At 45.4% G+C, this 23,192-nt stretch overlaps 1 protein-coding gene across 1 annotated transcript; it reads right to left on the bottom strand.

Moving 5' to 3' along the window:
- Positions 1 to 541: 541 nt before the first annotated feature.
- LOC111243193 (regulator of G protein signaling 2-like) lies at positions 542 to 22,322 on the bottom strand. The gene is made up of 5 exons (XM_022788398.2): positions 21,343 to 22,322; positions 17,311 to 17,369; positions 10,262 to 10,386; positions 9,616 to 9,821; positions 542 to 8,005 (listed from the first exon to the last, which is right to left on the bottom strand). The coding sequence occupies exons 1-5, from the start codon at positions 21,793 to 21,795 to the stop codon at positions 7,877 to 7,879; spliced, it is 972 nt and encodes a 323-aa protein (XP_022644133.1). The 5' UTR covers positions 21,796 to 22,322; the 3' UTR covers positions 542 to 7,876.
- Between the last annotated feature and the right edge of the window lie 870 nt (positions 22,323 to 23,192).

The raw sequence follows: 23,192 nt of genomic DNA, 5'->3' as shown, positions 1-23,192 counted from the left end.
TGTTGAATATCAATAGAGCTACTGTTTATGCCGAACGTGTTTCATTGTGTCATCACGAAATCCGTTGAAATAGTTTATATGCTACTAACTGTTAAACATAAAACCTTCATCATAGTCAACCGTGATCGTTAACGTATATCAATCAATTATATTTTACCATTGCTAAAGCCATATGGATCAACAAGCCAGTTTAGAACCACATTTTAAGTATTAGTCGGTACCTTTAAATTGTACTATCTCTAAGTGGTAAAAGTCATAGATAACTCTCGACGTAGGTCCGTTAAATGCGACAAATGGCCACTAAATGTTAAATTCGTTTGTAACGACCCAAAAATACTCCGAAAGGTCCTCGCGAATTTTATCAATGATTTACTGGCACTTGTGACAACTCTGGTTCATTTTGCTGCCGTGCTCGGCCTCCTAAAAAGATTGGGACAAATTCGTTATTTATGCATCTATCTAAGTAACTGCGTCTATTCACGAGATTATACGGATGTATGGAGCATAGGGCGAGGGTTTCGATAAGATGACACATGTAAAATTTGCCGATGAAGGATAAATGTTTATTATCATTACCATTATCTTTGCATAGCAATATACAAAATGGATTCTAGTTTTTGACTTTGCCGATTAATGCCATTGGGGTGTTCGCGTTGCCCTATCATTGTCAGTGTTGCCTACAACCTGATAGGGGCTGTATTCTGTTTTCAAATTGCGATAAAACAATCTAAATACAGTTCTTTTGAAACCGCAATTCTTGGTCGGACCAGCAATGACGGACTCATCTCCATCACGCCGCCACTTCTATTCATCTTCGTCATTGTTCATTAGGTTGGCACAAGTATTTTGTAAAATTAATCACAGGCATCTCATGAAAACGGAAGAAAGTCCTGTCCCATAGCATGTTGTAAATAGTACATACAGGGGAGTCAAATACGTCGAAACACTAGACCACTGCTAGATTTTTATTTAGTTTGTCCTGGCTTCCGCTGTTCCCGCAAAAAATTCGTTTTTACTTCCCATTTGACCAAATGTGACACCCCTAAAAATTTTGTGAATTTTCTTAAGCACAGTAACTTTAACTATATGAAGTTCAATAGAAGAATAGGGTCTCTGATTTCAAATGCGTAATTAGCCATCCGTAATCAATCGTAATATCTCAACATGGTCTTCATTTAGATGACATACAGATGAGCGTTGGCAGATTCAAGGTTTCGGGGATAACAATTAAGCTCTCCGTCCGCCATGCTGATTCTGGTGAGAAAAGCACCGAACACATAAAACCTGATCAGTCCTATTGACGATGGTCAGCATCACCGTCGTCATCAATCTGATCACACCATGTTTTTAGAATAAGCTTAGTCCTCCTATATACGTATTGGCATGTTAATTCGGTTGGGTCCGTGCTGTCCGTTGCAATTGATCTTGGAATTAGTGAGATGAGACCTCGTGTGAATACTAATTTGAAGGCATTCGTCGTATGTTTGAATTTTTTTGTCGTTTAGAAAATCCCTTGCTTCTCGTCCACGTATAGCAGTAGTCCATTCATATGATGGGAACAAATATATAAACTTTTTGAAATTTCGCACTATCGTTCGGAGCGTTCTTTCTTAAAGGCTCCGATAGTTTAGGACACCTTTTATCCCTTTTCAGTATTTTCCATCAGGTAGTTTGCCCTCGCCGACCCCCGAGAAAAGTTCCATCAGTGCCAAGAGTTGGCGGCACCTTATTGCTTGTCAATGACTACGATTGCAAGTGCGACAGTGACAAACAAACTGTACAGAGACTATGTTTTATAGTTCCATTTTTATTGCCTTGTGGTAACTGTAAACATAATTAATCCCCTTTTTTAGCAATGTTTACTCGTTCATCCACAAAAACAGCATTCTATATCCTGTAGATATTTATCCAAAGTATGCGTTTTGGACCTTGTCAACAATGCTAGAGTCGGTGTATATTATTTCTAATCATTAACAACAATGATAATATCTAGCGTAACAGTACAGTTATATACTAATAATTATAATATACTCATGTGTTTACTGCTAGTGGCTTCTTTTCATCATATCTGTGCTTGTGTGTGTCCAACCACTTGTTAATACCTTCATCTGTTTTTCATTGTTTTACACTCTCGATCATAATAGTTTTTCGCTTACCTGCTCTCTCTTTTTAGTTTTTTTTTGGCAGAAAAACATATGGAAGAGGTCCGCGCAAACAAAACGCAGTTAACGTTTTTAAAGGACAAACAGCTTAATGCTCTCTCTCTCTCTCTCGCTCGCTCTCTCTCTCTCTCTTGCGTCATTCGTATGAGGCTTCTTGTAGAACTAGTACTAATATCATAGCCGATATATATATATATATATAGTACTAATAATTATTACCACTATGATCTCTATGATCGTTGTCATAGTTTTCCTGCTTTATTCCCCAACCTATCGGCCTTAGTTATTTATCATTGCCCGCAACAGAAAGCTTCCTTATACAACGACAAACGTTAATGAATATTCTGCCTCTACTCTGTTTCTTCCACCTCTTCTCGACTTGCATTTTTCAAACTTGTGTTCTTTTTCTTTATATATATATATATATATATATGTCCCTCTACAGAGAATATCTAGTACTCCAATGTTGTCTGAAGTAAATACAGTAGCTTTGTATCAGTCTGTCGTGATTTTCTGAAATCTCCGTTCGTATGTACCCGAAGGATGGCACGATCCTATTCATAGTCCCATGTTAGCCTTACAATTGATTTCACCTGTGTTACATTTCGTCAACTCGATAGTTGTATGCATGCATGCCTGTCTAATTGTCGAATACGTGTCTATATGTAATATATATATGTATATATGCGCACTATATGATCTTTTTCGCGTTTTTAGCGGTTTGGTACCTCGTGTCACCACAAATAAGCTAAGTCGACAACGATCTACCGTGTTCATCATATGCGTTCGTTGTTTCGCTCTGGCCTTTTTACATGCACTTTGCTAAATCGAAGAACGGTATTACGAAAAAGTATTATTTATTTATGTTATTGCAATGTTTACGTTTGTGTCTATAACACTGCGCTGGTCTATGGACAGTCGAAAACAACTGGCCGGATATCTTTTTGGTAACGTTTGTTTTTAAACAATTTACGTTATGTCTAACTGTCCCGTCTAACAGAAGGTCTGTCTAGAAGGTCCCGGCTAACGAAAAAGCATTGCCGAATGCTTTTACTCGTACATTTTCGTCTATTATTTTCGTTGAAGAATCTAAAATTTAGGTTACATATTATCGATATCAAGCGGCTGGTTGACTCCGCTGTTATCGTTTCAGTGATATTGAATTAACGTAGTCGATCTCTATCGAACGTGCACCCCAATACTCTACCTCTGAGTGCATCGAACCTCTTCTTACGTGCGCGTTTTACGTTCGCTGATAGCTGACGCTCTGTCCGTGAAGCGTGCTACGTGGCCAGGTATTTGTTCTCTCGGCTGTTAATAATGAACCACTCGTATCATTAGTAATTGTTGTTTCAATGTTGCGTTCAGCTCCCATTCATATTCATAGCCATATTGTTAGTGACCTTGTCATGTATCAATCATATTAACGCGGCCTATTTGTTGCTGAATGTAGATATGAGCATATATGTGTGTGACATAATTTTTATGTATTTTCCACTTCTGTTACATTTAGTCGGCTTTTGTTGCTTTGCCAATGTATTTGTATTTTCTTTTACGCTTATAGTACTGTTTCCTTGTAATGTTTAATGCTTTGTTGTTTGTCGTTTTGCTACGCTATCGTTGATCCGTGCGATGGCCCTGCCTGGTTGTTTTCACTGGCTTCGTATTGCGCCACGACCCAGCACGTTAGTCATCACGCTAATGTTGGACTAATTTTTCCTTTATTGCCACTTTTCCAGATTTGTTAAAATCCATAAAACCCAAATCGAGTTCGGTACGTTGTCAGCGAAGCGTTAGCCCCCCTTCTGTACGGTGAATGGGGCGAATGAGCGGCATTGCTACTGTTAGTTCCCCTTAAACTACCCAAGATCGTAATAAAATCTTATCAAATAAAAGACAATCTGTATTGCGAACGCGGCGGAGCGAACAGCTAGATCCTGGCCGAACGAGCCAGGGTCATCACTTTAGCCTGACTATCGGTATACACTATATACCGTGTGTCGTAAAATTTCCGATTCAATAAATTGAGTCGTATATGCGTCAAGCATAGCTGGTAAATAAAGTAACAATCGGAGATCAGTTAAGAACCGAGGCTTGAAGCGTACGCCCCACCCGTAGCGTTCCCTCTGTGTAAATTTCGACCTTTCGTTTCGTCGTTGATCGCTACGTATCATCCTTGCTGTTCTCATTTTTGAAGAACGGGTGCCCGTAGTGTATTTGTAGCGGTAACCAGATTTGTCCGAAATTTCCATGTCCATTCACTTGGTCGCTTTGGATGATACAACAAATAATTTATGGCGAAATACTATGGACTTTTCATTGGACAGGAGCAATATAGAAATCAGCAGATTGATGTTTTTATCAGTCTTTATTTAAAGCTTGAAAATACTCGAGAAAAGATACAATGATTGTAAACGAAATAGATGTGTACATATTTGAATTGGCATTGTTCTCTGTTCGCATAACTCCTTTGGTGAAGTTGGACGAAGAAATCGAAGGTGAAGACATAACAAACGACTAAAGAGAAATAGGCGCCACTAACGTTATTATCAGCGTCGGAATAATTAGGTAATTATAAGATAGTAATTAGATATTCTAAATTAATATCAATCAAGCAAAGCAATAATTTTTCAGCGGCAATAATGATCATAATATTGTATTTGGTCTTTCTCTTCATCGTTTGTCTTCGATCAATTTCCAAATGAGCTTGTTCTTCGATTTCATCATCATTATTATTTCGTCACGCTATGGCGGAAGTCAGTTCAATTAATACTGGTCATCACTATGACTATGAATAGAGGGTAATACTTAGGAAGCTTGCGGCTTTCATTTGAACCGACGACTCAGGCCAGCCGAACCAAATACGCCATTTGCACGCGCTTTCGGCACCCAGACGCACAGCCGATAACGACATGTCAGCGTCTCTGGAGCCGCGTATAGATACACCTTAACATTATCCACTCTCAACCCTCGAAAAACTGAAAGAGTAACAGCAGACCGAACAAAAAATACCGGCTGAGATACCGCGACATCACGTCAGTGTTGCCGATTCGACACATGAAATCTTCACGTAACTGTTACATCAATAGCGTTAACTCTGGTCTTCGGCCTCGTTGGCTTTCCGCTTTTACCTTCTGTCATATTCGCATCAAACGCCATGCTTTACATTATGGACATTCCGTTATCAAACCTTACGCCGCTTTAAACTAGAGCGCTCTGATAAACTAGATAACGCCAAACGTGTCATCCAGTCGGCTGATTAAGACCGCCTAATGTAATTTCAGACTATTTAATTAATTCAGTATAGGAAATGAACGACGAACAAATCCAGATCATCACACTGACATTTGACGGGAGTTGTATGTTTCTCACAATCGCAATGATCGACCTACGTATCGTATAGCAACACCATCTGCTCGGATTTATCTTCTCATTCTTACAAGCATTTGTGTAGCGTTCTCTCTCTCTCTCTCCCTCTCTCTCTCTTCATTCTTCTATATCTCTCTTATTTAGTTTTCTAGGTAAAACAACAACGTTTTGGCGACCCCTTTTGTCTTACACACGAGCACATTCAAGTACTCTATTATTATCACTATCATCACCATCATAGATATAGTTATCATTATTATTCGTTATATTATCATCATCATCATCGTTATCATAAGGGGGGTGGACATCCGCTTCCCACACTCCCAGGCTCATCTTTGTACTTTCTTCAGAATTCTCGTCCGAGGACACTGAGTGCCAGTGGCGTCAAAAATAGGTTTTTGATTGATCCAGAAGACCTTGTCTTTCTGCAACCTACCAGTAGTAGTGGTAGTTGTCAGACTTGAGTCAATCCCTCTGTCTGTATGCTTGATTGAAGCAATGGCGGAAAACGAATCACGGTTTGAAATGAGGGAACCCTTGGCACCAGCGAACATAACATATATGTAATGTATCTAGCGTTGGAGATGATGGTTTTATCGGATTTTTCAATAGTATGCGACGGGTATGTTATGCAGAGCTGTCACGTATGTGGAAACGAGCAGTTTTTACCAACTGGTCAGTTGATCGTTTCGAGAGTGACGTTTGTTAGATGATTTACACAATGCAAGGTCCTATGTACGTCTTATATATAGCGACTACATTACGTTGTTCATGGTAAATCGTTACTAAACATAGAGGAATGCAGGCCGTTACGGGAAATGCTCCGTGCGTGAAAACTGCACACTCGCTAAAACGTGGTATCCTCTACAATTGTTTCTCTTCATAGCGTCATTTGAATGATATGCGCCCGTCAGCTGTATGTCATGGGAAATAGACAATGTCAAAGTGATCCTGTTAATCTTATTCTCTTTATTTACTGTGAACATGCTGTTTGTTTTCCAACATTGGTTCTGGCAATTTTTAAAGGTCCTCGGACGAGGAATGATTTTGTAAGTTAAGCAAGATGACCCAGTACGTAGGCCACAACCTTATCGCATTTATATATTTCTACAGCTCCTCCGGTTACCCTGCCCCCCGAACATAAATCGTCTTCGGTGCCCAAACATATGTTACTGTATATAGATATATATACCCTTGTGTTTCGCTTTGTACTGCCGCCTATAGCGGCAGAACCCACCTATTTTCGCCACATATGTCTGCTTTATTCTCGTTTCCTTTTCTTTTAAATCTGTCATCTCGGATGGGGTAACAACGAAGTTAACTCGAACATCTTTGTTGCTCCCAGAATGCTCTAAATAACGTCGTACTGTCATATCATCATAGTTATCATCATTGATTATTTATACAGTTCGTGTTTATGACGATTTTTTCCTTCCTTCCTTCTTTGTTTGCTTGTACACTCCTTCTGGTCCAATGCCGCTAAACATCGTTTCGAGTATTCGTAATAAGAATGGCAATAATAGTCATAAATTAGCATGTCTATATTATTGGTACATGTCATAAAGTCTTGTTTTTGATATACACATAGTTTTTTCTGCTTACTCCGGTGTTTATACTCGACACAACTCTCATCTTAAATTATCGCCACACAGCCTTTCGCTGTTATATATAATAGTTGTCATTATAGTAATGATAAATCATAAAATAATAATGCTTTCAAAAATAAACTTGTAGTAGTATCCGTCCTGCAAGATTGCTTTGCGGAGGGACCAACCCTGGAAATGTCCGAAGGCGGCCTCAGTGGAGGACAGCGAGGCAAAGCAGGCCTATCGTGGCCACCACGTCGTTTCCTTCATTAGTTGTGAGAGCCGTAGCTGCTTTCTTTCTCTGTACCATACATACTTCTTTTTCCTGTTGACTATCAGTATCTGTCCGCTGCTTGCTTTCTTCGCGTAATAGGAGCAACGAAACAACGTCGAATTGAAGAAAGATCGGCAGCGTAATTTCTCCGTTCATACGGTACGAATATACGGTCAGGAAAATACGAACAATCGTTGTAACAGTGGAAGATGATTCATTTTCCTTGTCATCCTTTCTTCTATCTTTTCCTCTACGGAGAGACATGTGCTACGTCATCATTACTGGAAATGCGGTAAACTCTCACACGCGACGGATCCTTCTATTTCTCTAGTAAACACCCAGTCAAGTAGCATATTGTTGTAGAACACGTATACCAGCGATGAATGTCGGTTTTTTTTTTTGCAGTAGTTATAGTAAATAGACGCCGTGTGTTTCTGACTGTGCCACATCCCATTGCTCAGCATTCTTCTCCTCTTTTTTTGTTTTTACTGCTTGAGCAGGTCCTGATAAAGATCGCATTGCAAAAAACGTATATAGGCATCCTGCTCCATCAGACCTTGGACCCGCCGCTGCGCCTGGTCGAACATATGTATATCCACATTGTCGAGATTTTCCTGTAATACAGACAACACGAACAGTAACGCACGCCATGCACGCAGGCCCGCAGGTCGACCCAGCAAATGCAGGCAGACGGCCCGAGAAACGGTTTCAAGCATCCACCGAAAGTTCAAACAGGATCGTACGCACGAACCGAAGTGTGCGCGAACGGCGTCCAGCGTGCGAACAACGAACCAAGCAAGCACTTTGTCGTTAGGTGTAGCGGTTACTCGTAGTCACACCAGCGGCCGCATAGATCCCACCACTCAATGTGAGTGGCTGTCTAAAGGATACTTTAGGAATTGACTGCTCGTTCTTAAGGTGCAGTAGTTCTCTTTCGTCGGGAACTGGTTGAACATTGGGGTAGCTAGCTTCGAGGAGAGCGAAGGAGCCTGAAGCGCGGCCTGAACTCAACGAGAAAGGGTAAGCCGGGGGAACAGGAATCCCTAGAGGACGAGGACAAGCTAAGCCTTCCTTAACCACTACATCTAGTCATGGTACGTACAATTTCTACAACTGCAATTATCATTACTTTTCGAACAGTACTATGGTAGCAGGCGGACGTATAGTACAATGTATTTCTTAATTAACTTGTGTTTCAGCTTCACGGATGCCGATTCTTTAATCAGTTGAAAAATACTTTAGAAGAAAAAGCTAATTAATTTCCTGCAGACAGCCAACGCGACAATCTGCATCGCTTCAAGATTAGATCTAACTGGTGTCTTAAACGTATTCTAGGTGTACAAACTAAATGCCTTATCGTGCCTCCTTCTGGAGAAATCCATTTGTTTTAGGAGTAGTCACTGTACTATCTAGTGCAGAGGCCTACACAAGAGTTTAGATGTACGTAAACATATTCATCGTTCCTTATAGAAACTTAATGTAATCATCAAACTGTGTCTCTGTTTTTCAATACGATTGGTAAATTCTTATAGTTTCGGTGTGACCAGGCTTCAAGAGATATTATGCTACTAATAAAAGCAAAGTTTCAGGCAAAACTAAACTCATTCACTTCACGGCTCTCAACCATGTTCTAGGGCGATAGGCAGATGTCTGGTTTTGATGCCACGACCCGGCTATTCCTCGCTCTCTTTTCATGCCCCAAGGACACAGGAGACTGACTGAAGAAACTTAGGGGTACCCAACATAGTCGAATGGCAACGTGTCTGCAGTATACTAAAATCGCAGTAAGTTGAGTTGGCCTGGGTTCAAAAGCTTTCGTTATGGAGGCCAGTCGTCTGAAGCAATGCTCAACGGCAATCTCAAACGTAAAGTTCAAAACCAGCTCTGGAAAAGTTAAGGAGTTTTTATGTAAACCGACAGATCGTGCCATCGAATCAGCAAGTGCAGTCTGTCGGACAGCGCGTCTCAGCAACGCGTCGCTTGCTAATACTGTGTAGCATCAATGTTCACATGTATTACCCAAGTTATTAATACCAGGGAAGTCCACTTATAGTATGATTAAAATTTTTCGGGCACAAGCACATAAGGCACAACGCTTTTTCGATAAATGTCAGCTATCAGCTACAGCTGCTTGGAACTACAATTAGCTGGATTGCTATTGGCTGGTACATTGTCCAGCGCGGTTGGCCGTAAGCAAAAGGTCCTATACGTCTAGCTATATTACCTGTATAGCGTTACGCGTGGAAGCCTCGAGGTTGACCTCCTTCGGTGACTGCACGGCAACAAAGTCCTCGAATATCTTGCGCGCCTTCGACTGGAGCTTGTGTGGTCGGGTCGACATCTTCTTGAAATCTTCGATTGCAAGCCAGAAGTCAATATTCTCTTCGCTGAATTCACGCGATAAGAACGCACGGAATAGCGCCAGTCCATCTGTCGTGTCGATGTAAAGGTTACACGCACATATACACGGAAAACAATTACGAACACATAAGAAAGTGACAGACGACCATGAATGTGGTTACAAGGCGTGAATTGCAAATAAAATCTGGCCAGCGATGGCGGTAAATATCTAAGTATATAAGGCCTAACAAATCATTGAAAACAATAGCAAAGCACTGAAACGAAGCACACGACAATAATGAAGTGACTAGTATTTCTATTGATTAACTAGAAAGGTTACTATCGTGTCACTATTTACAATAAAAGCAGAAATGGAGGATTCCCGTCAAGGGAAAAAGCCCCGGTGTACATCGAACGCTTTTCGAATGGGTCCCAACCGCGCAGCCATACTCCGGGAAAGATTTAGTCAAATAAATCGAGGAGACTCTAAATAGACAAATAATGCCGAATTAGCCGCTACCTCTACTTACATTTGGAATTAGTTAGTTCTACAAAGGACTGTGCCCATTTCTGTGCCTCTTCGGGAGGCGGTCGGATCGACGTGTCTGTGTTCCTACGCCGCAAAAATCCCAAACGCAGTCGTACGTCTTGAGCCCTGTAATAGTAACATCGATAGTAGCATTATATTTTGTGGTTGTGGCGAGTAAATATCGTTGTCTGAACTCATAGGAGCCTATGCAATGCAAACGCAGTAGTGATGGCTATGGTTTCTTGTCGCCACCTTGAAGGCGATAAAGCGGATTCTGCGAGCCTGTTTAGTGGTTTAGAGGATAGGATAGTAACCAAGAAGGCTCCATGTTTCTGCTGCCCACATGCTGCTTGGCCGCAGCAACGATCGCAAACGGTTCTCATGCAAGCTTCGATAATGCGCCCAGAAGAAGCCGCCGAGACCACCAAATAGTGAGCATTTCTAACAAATTAAGCTGCTAACGTTGTGTTCGTCGAAGAGTGGATATTAGCTTAAAATGAATACATTTATATTTTTCGTTTGACTTCAGATAGTGACACTTATACGCGTGGTAGCAAACACCAAGGCAATCAATCAACCCAGTTTTCAGAAAGCTGACCCTCGGACCAAGATGGACAAATTTGATTGATCTTATAAAATACGGTGGGAACGTAGGGGTAGACATGGGATAAAGGTTTGCGATTGGGTTGGTGCCCTAACGGAGAAAGGAACTCGGGCCTAGAAATCTGAAGCAGAAGTAGTTTCCTCGAAGCGCTCCTTGCTTTGCTCGTCACAGTAAATACACATAGCGAGCTCCCTTACGGCGCAAGCCCAACAGTAACTGAATCGTCTGAGTAATCGCACAAAGATAACGCGACTCACATAACGAACGGTAAATCCATCGATTCGACGCAGCTAAGTGAAATGTGTGCTGAACTTGTGGTTTTACGCGCTTAGTTCGTAGAGAAACTGATAGACGGACTCCAATGTTTTGTTTTATGACCCATTCCGCATTCTCCTTAGATTGTTAGCGAACTACTGCAAGGTTCTAGATTCCTAAAGTTTTGTACGTATTCCTTAGTGAACGGTTTGGGAATGATGCATAGGCCGCCTGACCTCACTGGCTCGCGGCTTAGCGGCGAGCGAAGAAAATACGCTGATTTATTTCTGTTCAGAAACGCATCGCGCCATAGCGTATCAACGCGAACAACTCGGCAATTACACGGGGAAAACGTGTAGCGAACTCGTCTCGACGATGATACGACTGTGGAATACGGAATAGCAACTATTGCCAGAGTTGGCATCGTAATAGTAATAATAGGCCGTAACAAGGTAGAAGTGTTGGGTTGTTGTGTGACGGTGATCAGATTTGATACGGTCTGTTTCATTTATTCAGCTGATCGTTCAGTGTGAGAGGGAGAGAGTAGCAGGCTGAACAAGTTGCCGAGGGCATTTTTTTTCCGATCTTGCATTGCTAGGATCTATCTAGCCTTTTTGTTTCTTGGTTTCAACAGTTCGATTCTTTTGGAACTTTGTGCTTCTTATGTGGCAGGTGCCTGTTTAATGTTCCGGCGTGTTCTTCGTTCATACCGTCCACTATAGACATACACGGGTAGATACGAGATACGTGAGTGGCGCATGAGACCTATATTGCTTAGTTCAAATATACGTGTATGTATATATATATATATATATATATATAGTATACGGTACGGAAGATGTGTACGGAATGGATGCACACGAAGGGATGTCAACATTGCGGCCTTTCGGCCTAGTGCATTATCCTACTCTAAGGGCTCACACCTTTCTGCAAATTTCGGCGAGTCGAAAGATACGCTCAAGCTACGCTGTCTCAGCTTTCCCAACGGGTCTGGTGGCAGCTGTTGGTCATCCTTTGAACCAAGACCTTCAGCCTTCTTGAGACTGTTTCGCCGCCAACTGAACATCTTCCTCACCTGGTCTTTGGAACTACACTATCCTCGTGCTGTGGCTGATGCTGCTGCTGATGCCCTGACTGGTATATTGTTTGTCGTGTGTTGGTGGCATTGTATTTTTTTCCTTTTAGTTATTCCTTCGCTTTTGATTTTCTCACGCACAGACACACGTCCACATATACATACACACAAACAGGGGCAGACGGAAAGCCAAGCTGGCTGATGTGACGGTTTGTGTCTCTTCCCGTCGAATTCTGTATTTTTGTTGCCGCCTTTGTAACGGACTGTAGCGTTGACGCGCTGTTACTGCGCCGTTATTACTTGTACCGCTAGGGTTCAGTAGAGCGTCCTGAGTACAGCTCTGTAATATTTCCTGGATGATGTCTTTTTGGTTGTACCCGCTGCTGCTGTCGTATTGGTAAAGTGGACGAGCGACAGGAGCGTTGGTATGTTACTGTCATAATTACGACTACTGAGTTAATTAAACAGTTACGACAAGGTAAACGTTGGTGCTGCGTTTAAGTGAATTTCTGCTGGTGCTGTTGGTGACACCGCTGGACGTGGTTGCTACCTATCGAAACGGAGCCTCATTCAACTCTAACCGGCACAGCTGACGCTTACTGATTGGCCGCTAGTATCGATGCTGCGTCGCTGAGTACGCATATGGTCATGCCGATCAGTATCGATGTAATTAGACCAGCTGTTATTACCTTGTTTGCGGTATGCTAGCCTGTCACTGTAGTTTGTTACTGGGCAACTCCCGGGAGACTGTGGAAGGTGACCGAGAGTCTGCGACCATAATCGACCTGGGTTCGGCTGGTCTGTTTGAAGCAGCGTTGGCGCACCAATAGAACTAGCACCTATTCGTCGCCGACTAGTTGCTAAGCCAGCCGTTAGCAGCTGCATCAACCGGTGGCTAGATTTCTTATGTACAGTCTGATGTTTGCCTGTATGAATATTTGGCTTCCTAGAGACTCAAAGGAAAGATCCGGCACGTTGGAGGCCCCTGGCAATCTGATTCGATCTGGTTGATTTGCGTTGCGTTTGGCTTGACAAAACTAAGAGATTAACTAGTCTAAACTGCATTAGTATATGTGAGAAAAGTGGTGACAAGCTATGGGGTTGAGTTTGCATGGCGGCCATAGCTTCTTTTGTTCCTTCTTGGGGTGTAATGGAAATAGCAATAGAAGATGAAGCAACTGTTCTCATTGTCATGTCGAATTGCTTCTGCAGAAATCGCGACGGAACAGCGCTTGTAATTACGTTGGAGGTGCGTGAACGAGGCGATCGTGAGGTTATATCATATTGTCGTAGGCGAGCGAAGAAGAAGAACCGCTGCCGACGGTAGGGCCGCGGCGACAATCCTAAGTGTCACGGTCTCAGCGGTAACTACTTCTCCTGCACTAGCTGTTGTATTTGTGGCTGCTGCTACTCCTACCGCAGCGGTGGTATCGTTCGTGCTGACTATGGCGATTAGGACATGTGTGTACGACGTCAGCTTCACACACCTCGTCATCCGTTCTGATCCAATGGGCTGTAACTAACATTACTCTTGCTTCTGCTATTTCGGCTCCAGCTCCTGTCCATCGTTTCTGCCGCCGTGACACTTCCTGTCTCATCACTCTTTCTCTCTCTGTTGCTGCCTAAATCAGGCCGAGTCGTCGATGCCCCGCCGGCTACTGCTATTACCATTCGTACGGCCATTTTATTGGAGCACTGTGGTGGCATAGCGTGACTTGCCGTGCTATGACAACGTATCGTTGTTTCTGTACTTGCAAACGCTAGTGATGTCAACGTTGTACTATTTGTCGTTGTCATGCACATCCGTGTGTCGTCATCGTCGTTTAATTTTAGTTTTGACTGCTGAACGTTATGAAGAAACGAAGAATTTATGCTGTGGTTGTTGTCCTGCAAGTCGACCCTATCGTCGTCCTGTTGAATCGGTACTCGTCAGGACACTGGCTCGCTTTACTTGGGATCTGGTCCATCGTGCTCTCATCATACTCTGCGATTCTGCTCTGGGAGAAAGAAGGGCCTTGCACATTCCCGGCCTGCCCACTCTCAATAATTACGAGGCGAATGACCACGATGGCGAGAAGAGCACAACATCAGCACCACCAGCTGCTCTGTTCTGTTGATCTGCGCCGCTGCTGTGGCGTACTAAGCTAGAACCTGCTGCGTGGAGTATGAGGAATCGAAGACTCTTGTAGCCATCGCGGCTATTGCCACTGCCACTTCTGTTGCAGCTGTACTTGATCGGACCCTTTGCGTCGTCGTTTTTGAAAATTCTTGCTGTTGCTGCTCCAGAAGACATCAGCGATAAAAGGATTCGATGATGGCTAGGAACAAAAAAGGACGGCCTTAACAGACTTCCCGCCTGGCAGGCCAGTTTGCTAACTGGTTTATCTGATTCACCTCATCATCTATGGCGAAGCCGGTTTTCTGGTCATGCGAGAGCCGCCCCTTGCGGCAGCTCGGACTTAGTTAGGGGCTCGCCCTAGAGTACTTTGCTTCGTTTTGAAAGCAGCTTGTAGTAACAGCGGTGGCAGGAACTTACAGCTTGGAACTTTGGTAGCTTGGTGACTGAACGCCTGCTTGCCTTGTTTGCCTGCCTATTTTGCTGTGTTGCCTCGCCGACTGGCTGTTTTCCCGTCTAAGTTAAATGATCGGTTAGCAGACCCGCTGCCGCAAGCGAAGGGCCGCTGCGTGATGGAGTCCAGAAATAGGTCACTCGACCTTATCATGAACTATATTTCCTTGGCCATAGCTGGCCATATTGGCCAACGAGTGGCTGCCCCCAGACAAGAACCGATCCGACCGACCGACCGACCGACCGACCGAGGGGGCTTTTACTGTCGCCGCTGCCGTAAACGAAGCAGGAGGTAGTAGCGATGATGACGACGGCAGCGGTAGAAATAGCGAAGGAGGGAGCAGTGCCGGGGGCCGGCATTACAAACACAAGCGGCACCGGTGAGGATGAGGGACATATACTACGAGAGCGGTATAAAGAGGGTGCGAGTTGAGAAGGAGGATAACGTTTGGGAAAGGAAGGGGACGAGAAGCGGCCCAATAGAAGACGATTGAGGCGAACGACGAGAATAGACCGAGAGTAAATGGAGCGTTAACTCATTCAGGCGCGGTGGAAAATTACAAGAAAAAGAAGAAGACGACGTCGTTGCTGCTGCGACTGCTTCTGTTGGGACTCAGGAAGTAGCGAACACCAAAGCGGGCAGTGAAGGAGCGAGTACACGAACGAATAGCGACGGTAGAGGACTCCGGCAGAGTCGCACAGGATCGTCGGAGCGACGCGCTAGAGAGGCAAGTGACACTCGTTTGGGTGACAGGTTGCGCTAGTGGCCACGGAAGCTGTCGATGAGTGTTGACTATCTTTCGAGTCGGGGACGTACTGATCGAGTGACTTCAGAATTCCACGCTAGTCAACGATGGCTAGCTTACGCATTGTACAGGTTATAGTTATCGTCCATTGTAGAAAACTGCCTTGTTAGGTTGGCTGAACCGTGAGATGGCGGTCGTTTGCTTCGTGTAACCCCTGTTTAATCGAGTTCCTTCGGGTGGCTATCGAGGTCGTTTAGCTGACGTTTTAATCAGATGCCGAAAGTTAGTTGTTATTCCGAAAAGCGCATAGATGATAGATGGGTATATGCAGGAGCACAAGAGCGCGCTGTTTCACTCCGAGTAGGTGCGCCACAAGTGGACTTACCTTCCCGATACGATACAGTAAATCACCGCTATAGTGGAAGAGCAACAGAAGACACCCAACGTTGAATAGCACGTACCATAACAACACGACGAAGCCATGTTAGATTACGCATTGTGACGATGAGGGATTTGAATGTAGAGAATCAGATGACATACGCTTACACGGACCCAGTTAATTAAAAGGGCAGTATGCTTGTAGTAGTATGTGGAATGAATAGCTGGAGCAGTCGTAGCTTAAATGGTGAGCTGCAAAAACAGTAGTACACGTTATAGTAGAAGCTATTCGTCGTCGTCGTCGTTATCGCCGTCGTTTTTCTCATCGTTCAAGTTGTTAAATCGAATCAAAACGTAATTCCGGCTGTGGAATGGCACCATCAAAGTCAGGATTGACCGGGTTAGGGCTTAAGGATACAGGAGAACTGTGAAAAGTATGGCATGGTTATTTCTAAAGGATGCGGGTTGACAATGACGACGAACATCAGATAGGATAATGAGTGGGTGGCTCGGGTTTAGGTAGGAGCAGACACGAAAGTTCGGGGAAACAAGAGCAGAATTAACGTATAGAACAGTGATGGCATGAGCCGCTGCTGCAGCTACTGCGACTACTAATAATAATAATGGGACGAATACGATCTGGAAGCTACTCGGCTGGAAACTCTTCTACTTAGTTTCAAAATGGATACGACCTGTCTGTCTGTCTTGCTTATATGTTCGTTTGTCTGCTTACGAGTGTCCGTACGGGGCACTAGCAACGGCGGCGGCGGCGGCGGCGGCGGCAGCAGCGGAGGCAACGGGCTAGACGCTCGCGTAAAATGGGGAGACGTTCAGCCAACCGTTGCGGCTGTAGGTGAACCCCGAGGATCATTAGGAACACGAAACGTGCAATAGTTCGTGTGGCAAAATTCTAGTGCAACACCTTCTGCTGACCAAACGCAAGCACAAGTGGCTTGCTTCTGCGACTTGCTTGCAACTGGCAGCCTCTGCGTCGTGTTGCCTATCACCTTATGACGCGCTGGCAAACGGCGGCAGATGCCACATTAATTAAGCAAATTAAACGGGGGAACGAGTAGCAAAAGACACATGCATGTACATACACAGGCACGCAAATGGATGGGCAGACGGACAAATGGGCAGAAAGACAAATATACGCACGCGCGCACGTACGTACGCTTACGAGCAACAAACAATAAATCGGCTGATAGGGGTGGGTGTGAGAAATGCTGGAGTTGATCAGTGCTTCGCTGTTCCGGGAACGGGGATCGGAGGAGGAGGCGATTTGCGCGCTGCTATTTCGAAGTTATCATTAAGAAGAAGGGACGGAACTGGGTGATGGGGAACTGCGCCTTCCAACAAATGAACTGGACTGAATGGGGCAAGTTAGAGTAAAATGCCCTGTCGCACTCGGTGGGGTACTTACAGCGTTTTCTTCCTAGGCTCATCGCATGCGATATCGGCACTTTTTGTCTTCGACACGGGCTGAAAAGAAGAGTAATGAGCACAGGTGTTCCGTGATGGCGGTCGGTTGTAGCCGGTCTTATTTCGCTATCTTTCTTTCCTTTTCCTAGTTCAAGGTATATTAATACAGCAGTTGGTTTTTCTCAGCTACTACAGTTCCAATAGTTATATATATTGTTGTTATTTTTGTTGTCTCTGCTGTTGCTGCTGCCGTCTTTATTGCTAAGTCACACACCACCGTGACAGATTCTGATGCCGCTCTTTGTATTTTACTTTCGACAGTGTTCAAACGTCTATTGAAAGTATCAGAGAAAGAACCAATCGGACTGAACTTTAATTGCCACTGTTATTGCTGCGGAAATTTCGGTTGCAGCGGATACTGATGCCGCTGCAAGCGTTGCTATTCCAGTTTCGTCCTGTGCCAGTATTGATGCAAAGTCAAAATAGACGCTCATAGGTTAATTTGTTTGTTCGGCTGGCTTCGACTGTTCGTTGCTTCGTCTGAACACCTTCTAGCGATTCAGCGAGAGCTCTGTGCATTCGTACCTGCTATTGTTTGGCCCTCGGGACGCTCAGTTAACTGGCTCCGCTACATTCGAACAAACAGCAGCAACAGCATTTGCTGTGATTTTGTTAGTAGCCACTGCTTGGTTGGCCGCTTTACTAGAGATAACGCTTGTACAGCATCAGTGAACGCGTTTGGTCTAGCTTGACTTAACGCAGCCCGGTTTCGTTTAGTCGTAATGTTCAACTCACTGAGAGTCCCTAGGTTGACGAATGAACAAAACTACCACAGCAGCTACTGCTACTGTTATCGCTTCTGTTATCTGCACGGTGTTGTATTATATGACGGTGGCGGCTGGTGCTGAACTACGGGACGATGGCAATGGCAGTGGCAAGGCGACGCATCAAACGCATCGCAACTCTATAGAAAACGTTTGCTGCTACTGCGGACGTTCTTTCGTTCACCCACTTACTCACTCACTTGCTGTACCTTTTTTGCTGTTACAGCAGCAGCAGCAGCAGCAGCAGCAACAGCAGCAGCGGCTTCTAATCGTCGCAGCAGTGGTATGGTTCGTAGTGACTTAGCGGTGCTGCTGCTGCTGCTGTTAATGGTGCTGGTGGTCGACAGCTCTCGGCGTTTGGGCTCTCTCAGGATGCTGCTGCTGCTACTAGCAGCGCTCTGCTTGGGGCACTCTTCTTCGCTCGGGCCCTTTTAGTTGGCGGCGGCGGCCGCTGCTGCTGCTGCTGCTGCTGCTGCTGCTGCTGCCGCTGAATGAAAGAACAGGAAAACCAAAAACAGAGAACTACAGGCGGCAGTGGCTACTGCTGCTATTGAACTCGTGTCGATTTAACTCTGATGGCTGGCTGCGTTCTGTTCCACTCTGTTCGGCTGCGATAAATAGCGGTCTATCCTGTCTGACTGCTAGGCTGCTGTGCTCCCAGGCTGGTATTAGCGGTGGGCTGACTGCTGGCCAATACATGCAACTAGCTAGAGCTCCGCTCCGCTCGCTCGTTTGCTGGGCGCGAAAGGGGCGGGAGGGCGCCACAGCCGAAAACCACGGCTACAGTCAGCAGCAGGGACACGGTTGACGGCTAGAGCGTGAGCCAAGGGAGTGAGAGCAGACACACATGGAGAACGAACGCAGTCAACCGATCTCGCGCGGACAGTCGCAAGTCCGACATGCTGGCTGCCGCCGGACTGCGAGAGCCTACCACAACTGTTCTGACAACAGCAATGTCCAACTAGGTCCACTACCTTACCGGTACAACCTAAGACAGAGAGAAGGAACTTCCATGAGCTAGCAAGCAAACTTCCAACCACTTGGGAGACCCAATTTCAGGGTGGGGGCACTAGTAACGGGCCGTTTTTTTCGTTCGTCGTCCATGTGCTGGCTACTCCGTTACGTTTCCCTGCGGATGACACCTCCACTTATTAAAAGAGACGAAACAGGAGGCAGAGCATGAAATAAGCTTTAGGCCCAGTGCAAAAGAGCTATGTGCTCTATTTATACCCCCCAGGAACATGGGAAAGCGGAAAGTCGGACAAGAAGCAGGGTTGTGTATAGTATTGACTGAAAGAGTCTGTAGTGGGGGTAGTTTAAGCTGCTCGCTCGCTTTCTCGTTGGGTAGCTAGCTAGCCGGCCAGCGTTCACCCTCGCGTCCACTTTCCAACGGGACCACCGTCTACCGTTTACTCAACCTCTGTGTATATCTGGGTGTGCATGTGAGTGTGTGTATGTGTGAGGGGTGTGAACGACTCACACAAATAGTCTTTCTCTGTCTCTTTCCTAGATGCACACCCAGACCCACATGTATACATACGCTGTACACAGCCGCACTGCCCCATAGCTCACGGTGACATCATAGCACCTTCACTCTTCATGCCCCAGAGTCCGAAGCTGCTGTCGTAAAGCGACGCGATCCCCGCCGGTTTAGCAGCAGGATGCCCTCAGCCGGCACCCGTCTGAGCTGCCGCCGGAAGAGGGAAAGGTACTGTTCTCTGTGCTGATGCTGATGATGTTGATGGTATAGGGTTGAGAGTCACGGCGATGCCGGTGACCCAACCTTTCCCAAGATCCCTTTCCTCCGTTGCACTCTCACACTGGGCATAATCTTGATGTTATCGCGGTTCGACTCACCGTCATGCGACCTCCAGCCTTTGATCGGGGGGATATTGCGAACCTTTTACACGCTCTGCTACGCTAAGCAGAGGAGGAACATGTGGTTCGCCGAAGACGGAAGGAAGAGTACCTACCAATCATCTTTAGTCGATGCAAATACGCTTTGCCAGAAACAACATGACGCCGACCAGCGGGAGAGTTCCCATGATGCGTCTGTACGATATAGTAAGCTTAGTATATTTGATATAGTAAGTCGAAAATGGAACTATGCAGAATGCGTCTGGGGGAGAGAATAGGACTGTTTGATATAAAGCGACGATTTTAGAAGCGAAACTCGAAAAGACCTTCTAATGACTGGTCATCGATCATTGCAACTATCTAACGTCATAGTTTACGTCGGCCACCTTTTTCCGCATAGCAGCTACATAGAGTTTCATAGCTGAAGCTGGTTTTAATAAAAAAAAAAATTGGACTCCTATGAATACTGCCTATTCGGTCTAGCTCAGTTGGACGGAGAAGACGTTCGGATATCGTCTTCCCCTGTTATGCAGCTTTCACAAATTTGCATATTCGACACATGACACATTGCGATAGATTGCCAATAGCGCTTTATCTGTCGCCAACCCATAACCTTGCAACAAATGATACCGCGAAAACTACAAACAATAGTAACTGAGTCAGTATGCAAATACAACATCATTTGTGTTTGTTCCAGCATATATGCAGAAGTTATTCAATATCTATGGCAGAAAAAAAAATATATATGTGTGCAATTTGTAAAGAAACAACTTGTCATATGTACGTAACCAGCGCAAAATGCTAAACAAACTGCGTCGTAACGAGTTTTACACGAAAGTTGTAAGGGCAGATCATACGGAGATGCTTGCCTTTCCTAGTAGATCGCACTAAGCAAACCATAATCAAGACGCAAAGGGCGAGAGTAAGTGTAAAAGAGTTGTTCGCATTGTGTTATGCAATTTATCTCTACAACCCAGTTGCACAGCTGCTCAGATCCCGGGGTCGGCTCCGGGGGTACGGGCAACCATACCACCGCCGCCGTCAGGCAGTAAGCCAGTCAGCATGACCGCAAGTAACGCCATCGGCTGTGGCAGACAGAAAACACATGTTGCAAAACACAGAGAATAACTCCACATCACCCCCTCATAATAAAAGAGCTAGCAATAGCAGGAGTCACGTTCAATCCCGCAAATGCATCTCCCAGACATCCGCTGTATATATATATATATATATATATATATATATTGTTACTGTTGCTGTTACCTCAGTATGAATTTATATGAGCATTCATATGGTGGTTGTGAGCGTGTCATAAGGATGATACGATTGTGAATGCAGAACTGTTAACTGACCTTTCGTAGAAAGAGTGCATGAGCTGGCGGTGTGACGCTCTGTGTGCGCTTGAGAAAATGCGACAGACGTGAGACGGATCCACTTGCGCACGGAATATCCTCGCCGGGTACGCCGCCGTCGCCTGATGACGCAGGATCTCCACCTAATTGACCATCGCATGAAGCCCGCGAACCGCGCTTTAGTCGCCGGGCGGATGCACCAGCGCTGCCGAACAGAAAACTACAGTGGTCCGATGGTGACAACGGGCGCACTGAGGTTATGTGGTCGCTTGACGTAGACAAGAAGTGCAACGATTCCTCGCTGATCGTGCACTTATGATTAAACTCGAACGCTAGTCCACTGGTCATGTAGGACGGTGTCGATGAGCACGACGCCCAGGATGGCGAAGACTCATCGTTCGTTGACGTGCCATCAATTGGTGACTGCACGGAACACGACCGTTCTGCACGCATCGCGAACTAGGAGATCTACACTTACCGTCTGGTTTCGGTGAAACTCGGTGCAAAGCTACGCAGGCGATGGAACGAGGAAACAGGTGATACACGCAACATACACGTATACACAACGCACGGGATTAGTTAGCCAGCGAGCCAGGCCCGGTCAGGCCAGCTCCAGCCAGCTGGTTAATGGAGCGGCTGAGCAGGCGGTTGCGCGGTCGCACTTTAATGGTTATTGCTTGCTAGTTCGGTGGTGCTAGGATCCGTTAAATCGGGAGTTCGTGTTTGGTGCAATTAGCGTACCGAAAGGGTTACGCACAACTATGTACAGACAACCTACGGGTGCATTTCACGTTGCACGCGTTATGTCATCCGCTCTGATGAAGTTTGCGAGCGCCAACGATGTGCTATCGTGTCAGGTGCGTACCGTGCTGATAATCGATGCTCTGGGCAGCGTGCCTGCTTTTCCGCCGCTGCTGCCGCTTACTAGATCATATAGACTTAGCCTCGTTGCTTGCTGCAGCTGGTTGAACGGTCGGAGTTTGGATCTCGGCCGTAGCTGGGAAAGCGTTGGACTATTGGGAGAGGGGGGTTGTCAAGGTGACGACGATTGGGAATGGCACGGGCGCGCACACGAGGTGGCATTACCGGCAGAGAGGCTAGTGTTCCAGCCCCCCCCCCCCCCCCCTTCCGCCTGTTAGCGATGAACTATAATTATTACGCGCGACCGTCCTTCGTTTGAATTGCTGCAGCTACCAACATTGATGGCGTGCTTTAACAACACAGTAACACGACTTAGCAGCCAGGGTCTTAGCGGCCCCCGATTTCCTTTGGTAGCGAGATCTTCACTCGCCATTCTGGTTGTCCGGGAAACACCGCGCACCGTTTCCACCGTTTTCTCTGCCGTTCGTTTCGGAGAAAAATGGAAAGCGGATTTTCGTAAAAGAACAATACACCTGCAACGATTTTTTCATCTTGCCCTTTCTTTTGCAGGCTGGCGGAGCTTCAAAGAATCAAAAAAAGTTTAGGATGTGTTGGTAATGGCAGGCAGGCATCCAGTCAGAAACCAATCTTTTCAATGTGAATGCAGACTCTGCGTTAATGGCCAGAAAGTCAAAAGGGCAGCACTGGTTGAGCGTCACCACGAGTCATTTTCCAAATTAGAGCCACGTGCCTCCAGAAGGTGGAAAGACCGCCAAAATTAAGGCACGCGCAAACAGGTGGGCCTGCCAATTCGAATCGACAACAAAATTAAAGGCCAGGTAGGGAGCGCAAGACAGTCGGAAAGAAAAAAGAAATGAGGAAGAACTTCTCAAACGCCTGGACTCACTGCTAGACTGTACTGTCGGCGTGTATCACCGTTCAGTGGCGTAACTTCAGCGCTACCATTACGTAGACGTTGTGAAGTTTAG

The sequence above is a fragment of the Varroa destructor genome, unplaced genomic scaffold (assembly GCF_002443255.2).
Source record: "Varroa destructor unplaced genomic scaffold, Vdes_3.0 BEIS01000001.1, whole genome shotgun sequence".
Classification (NCBI taxonomy): domain Eukaryota; kingdom Metazoa; phylum Arthropoda; class Arachnida; order Mesostigmata; family Varroidae; genus Varroa; species Varroa destructor.
The sequence above is the reverse complement of the archived record's forward strand: the minus strand, read 5'-3'. Positions and strand labels throughout refer to the sequence as shown.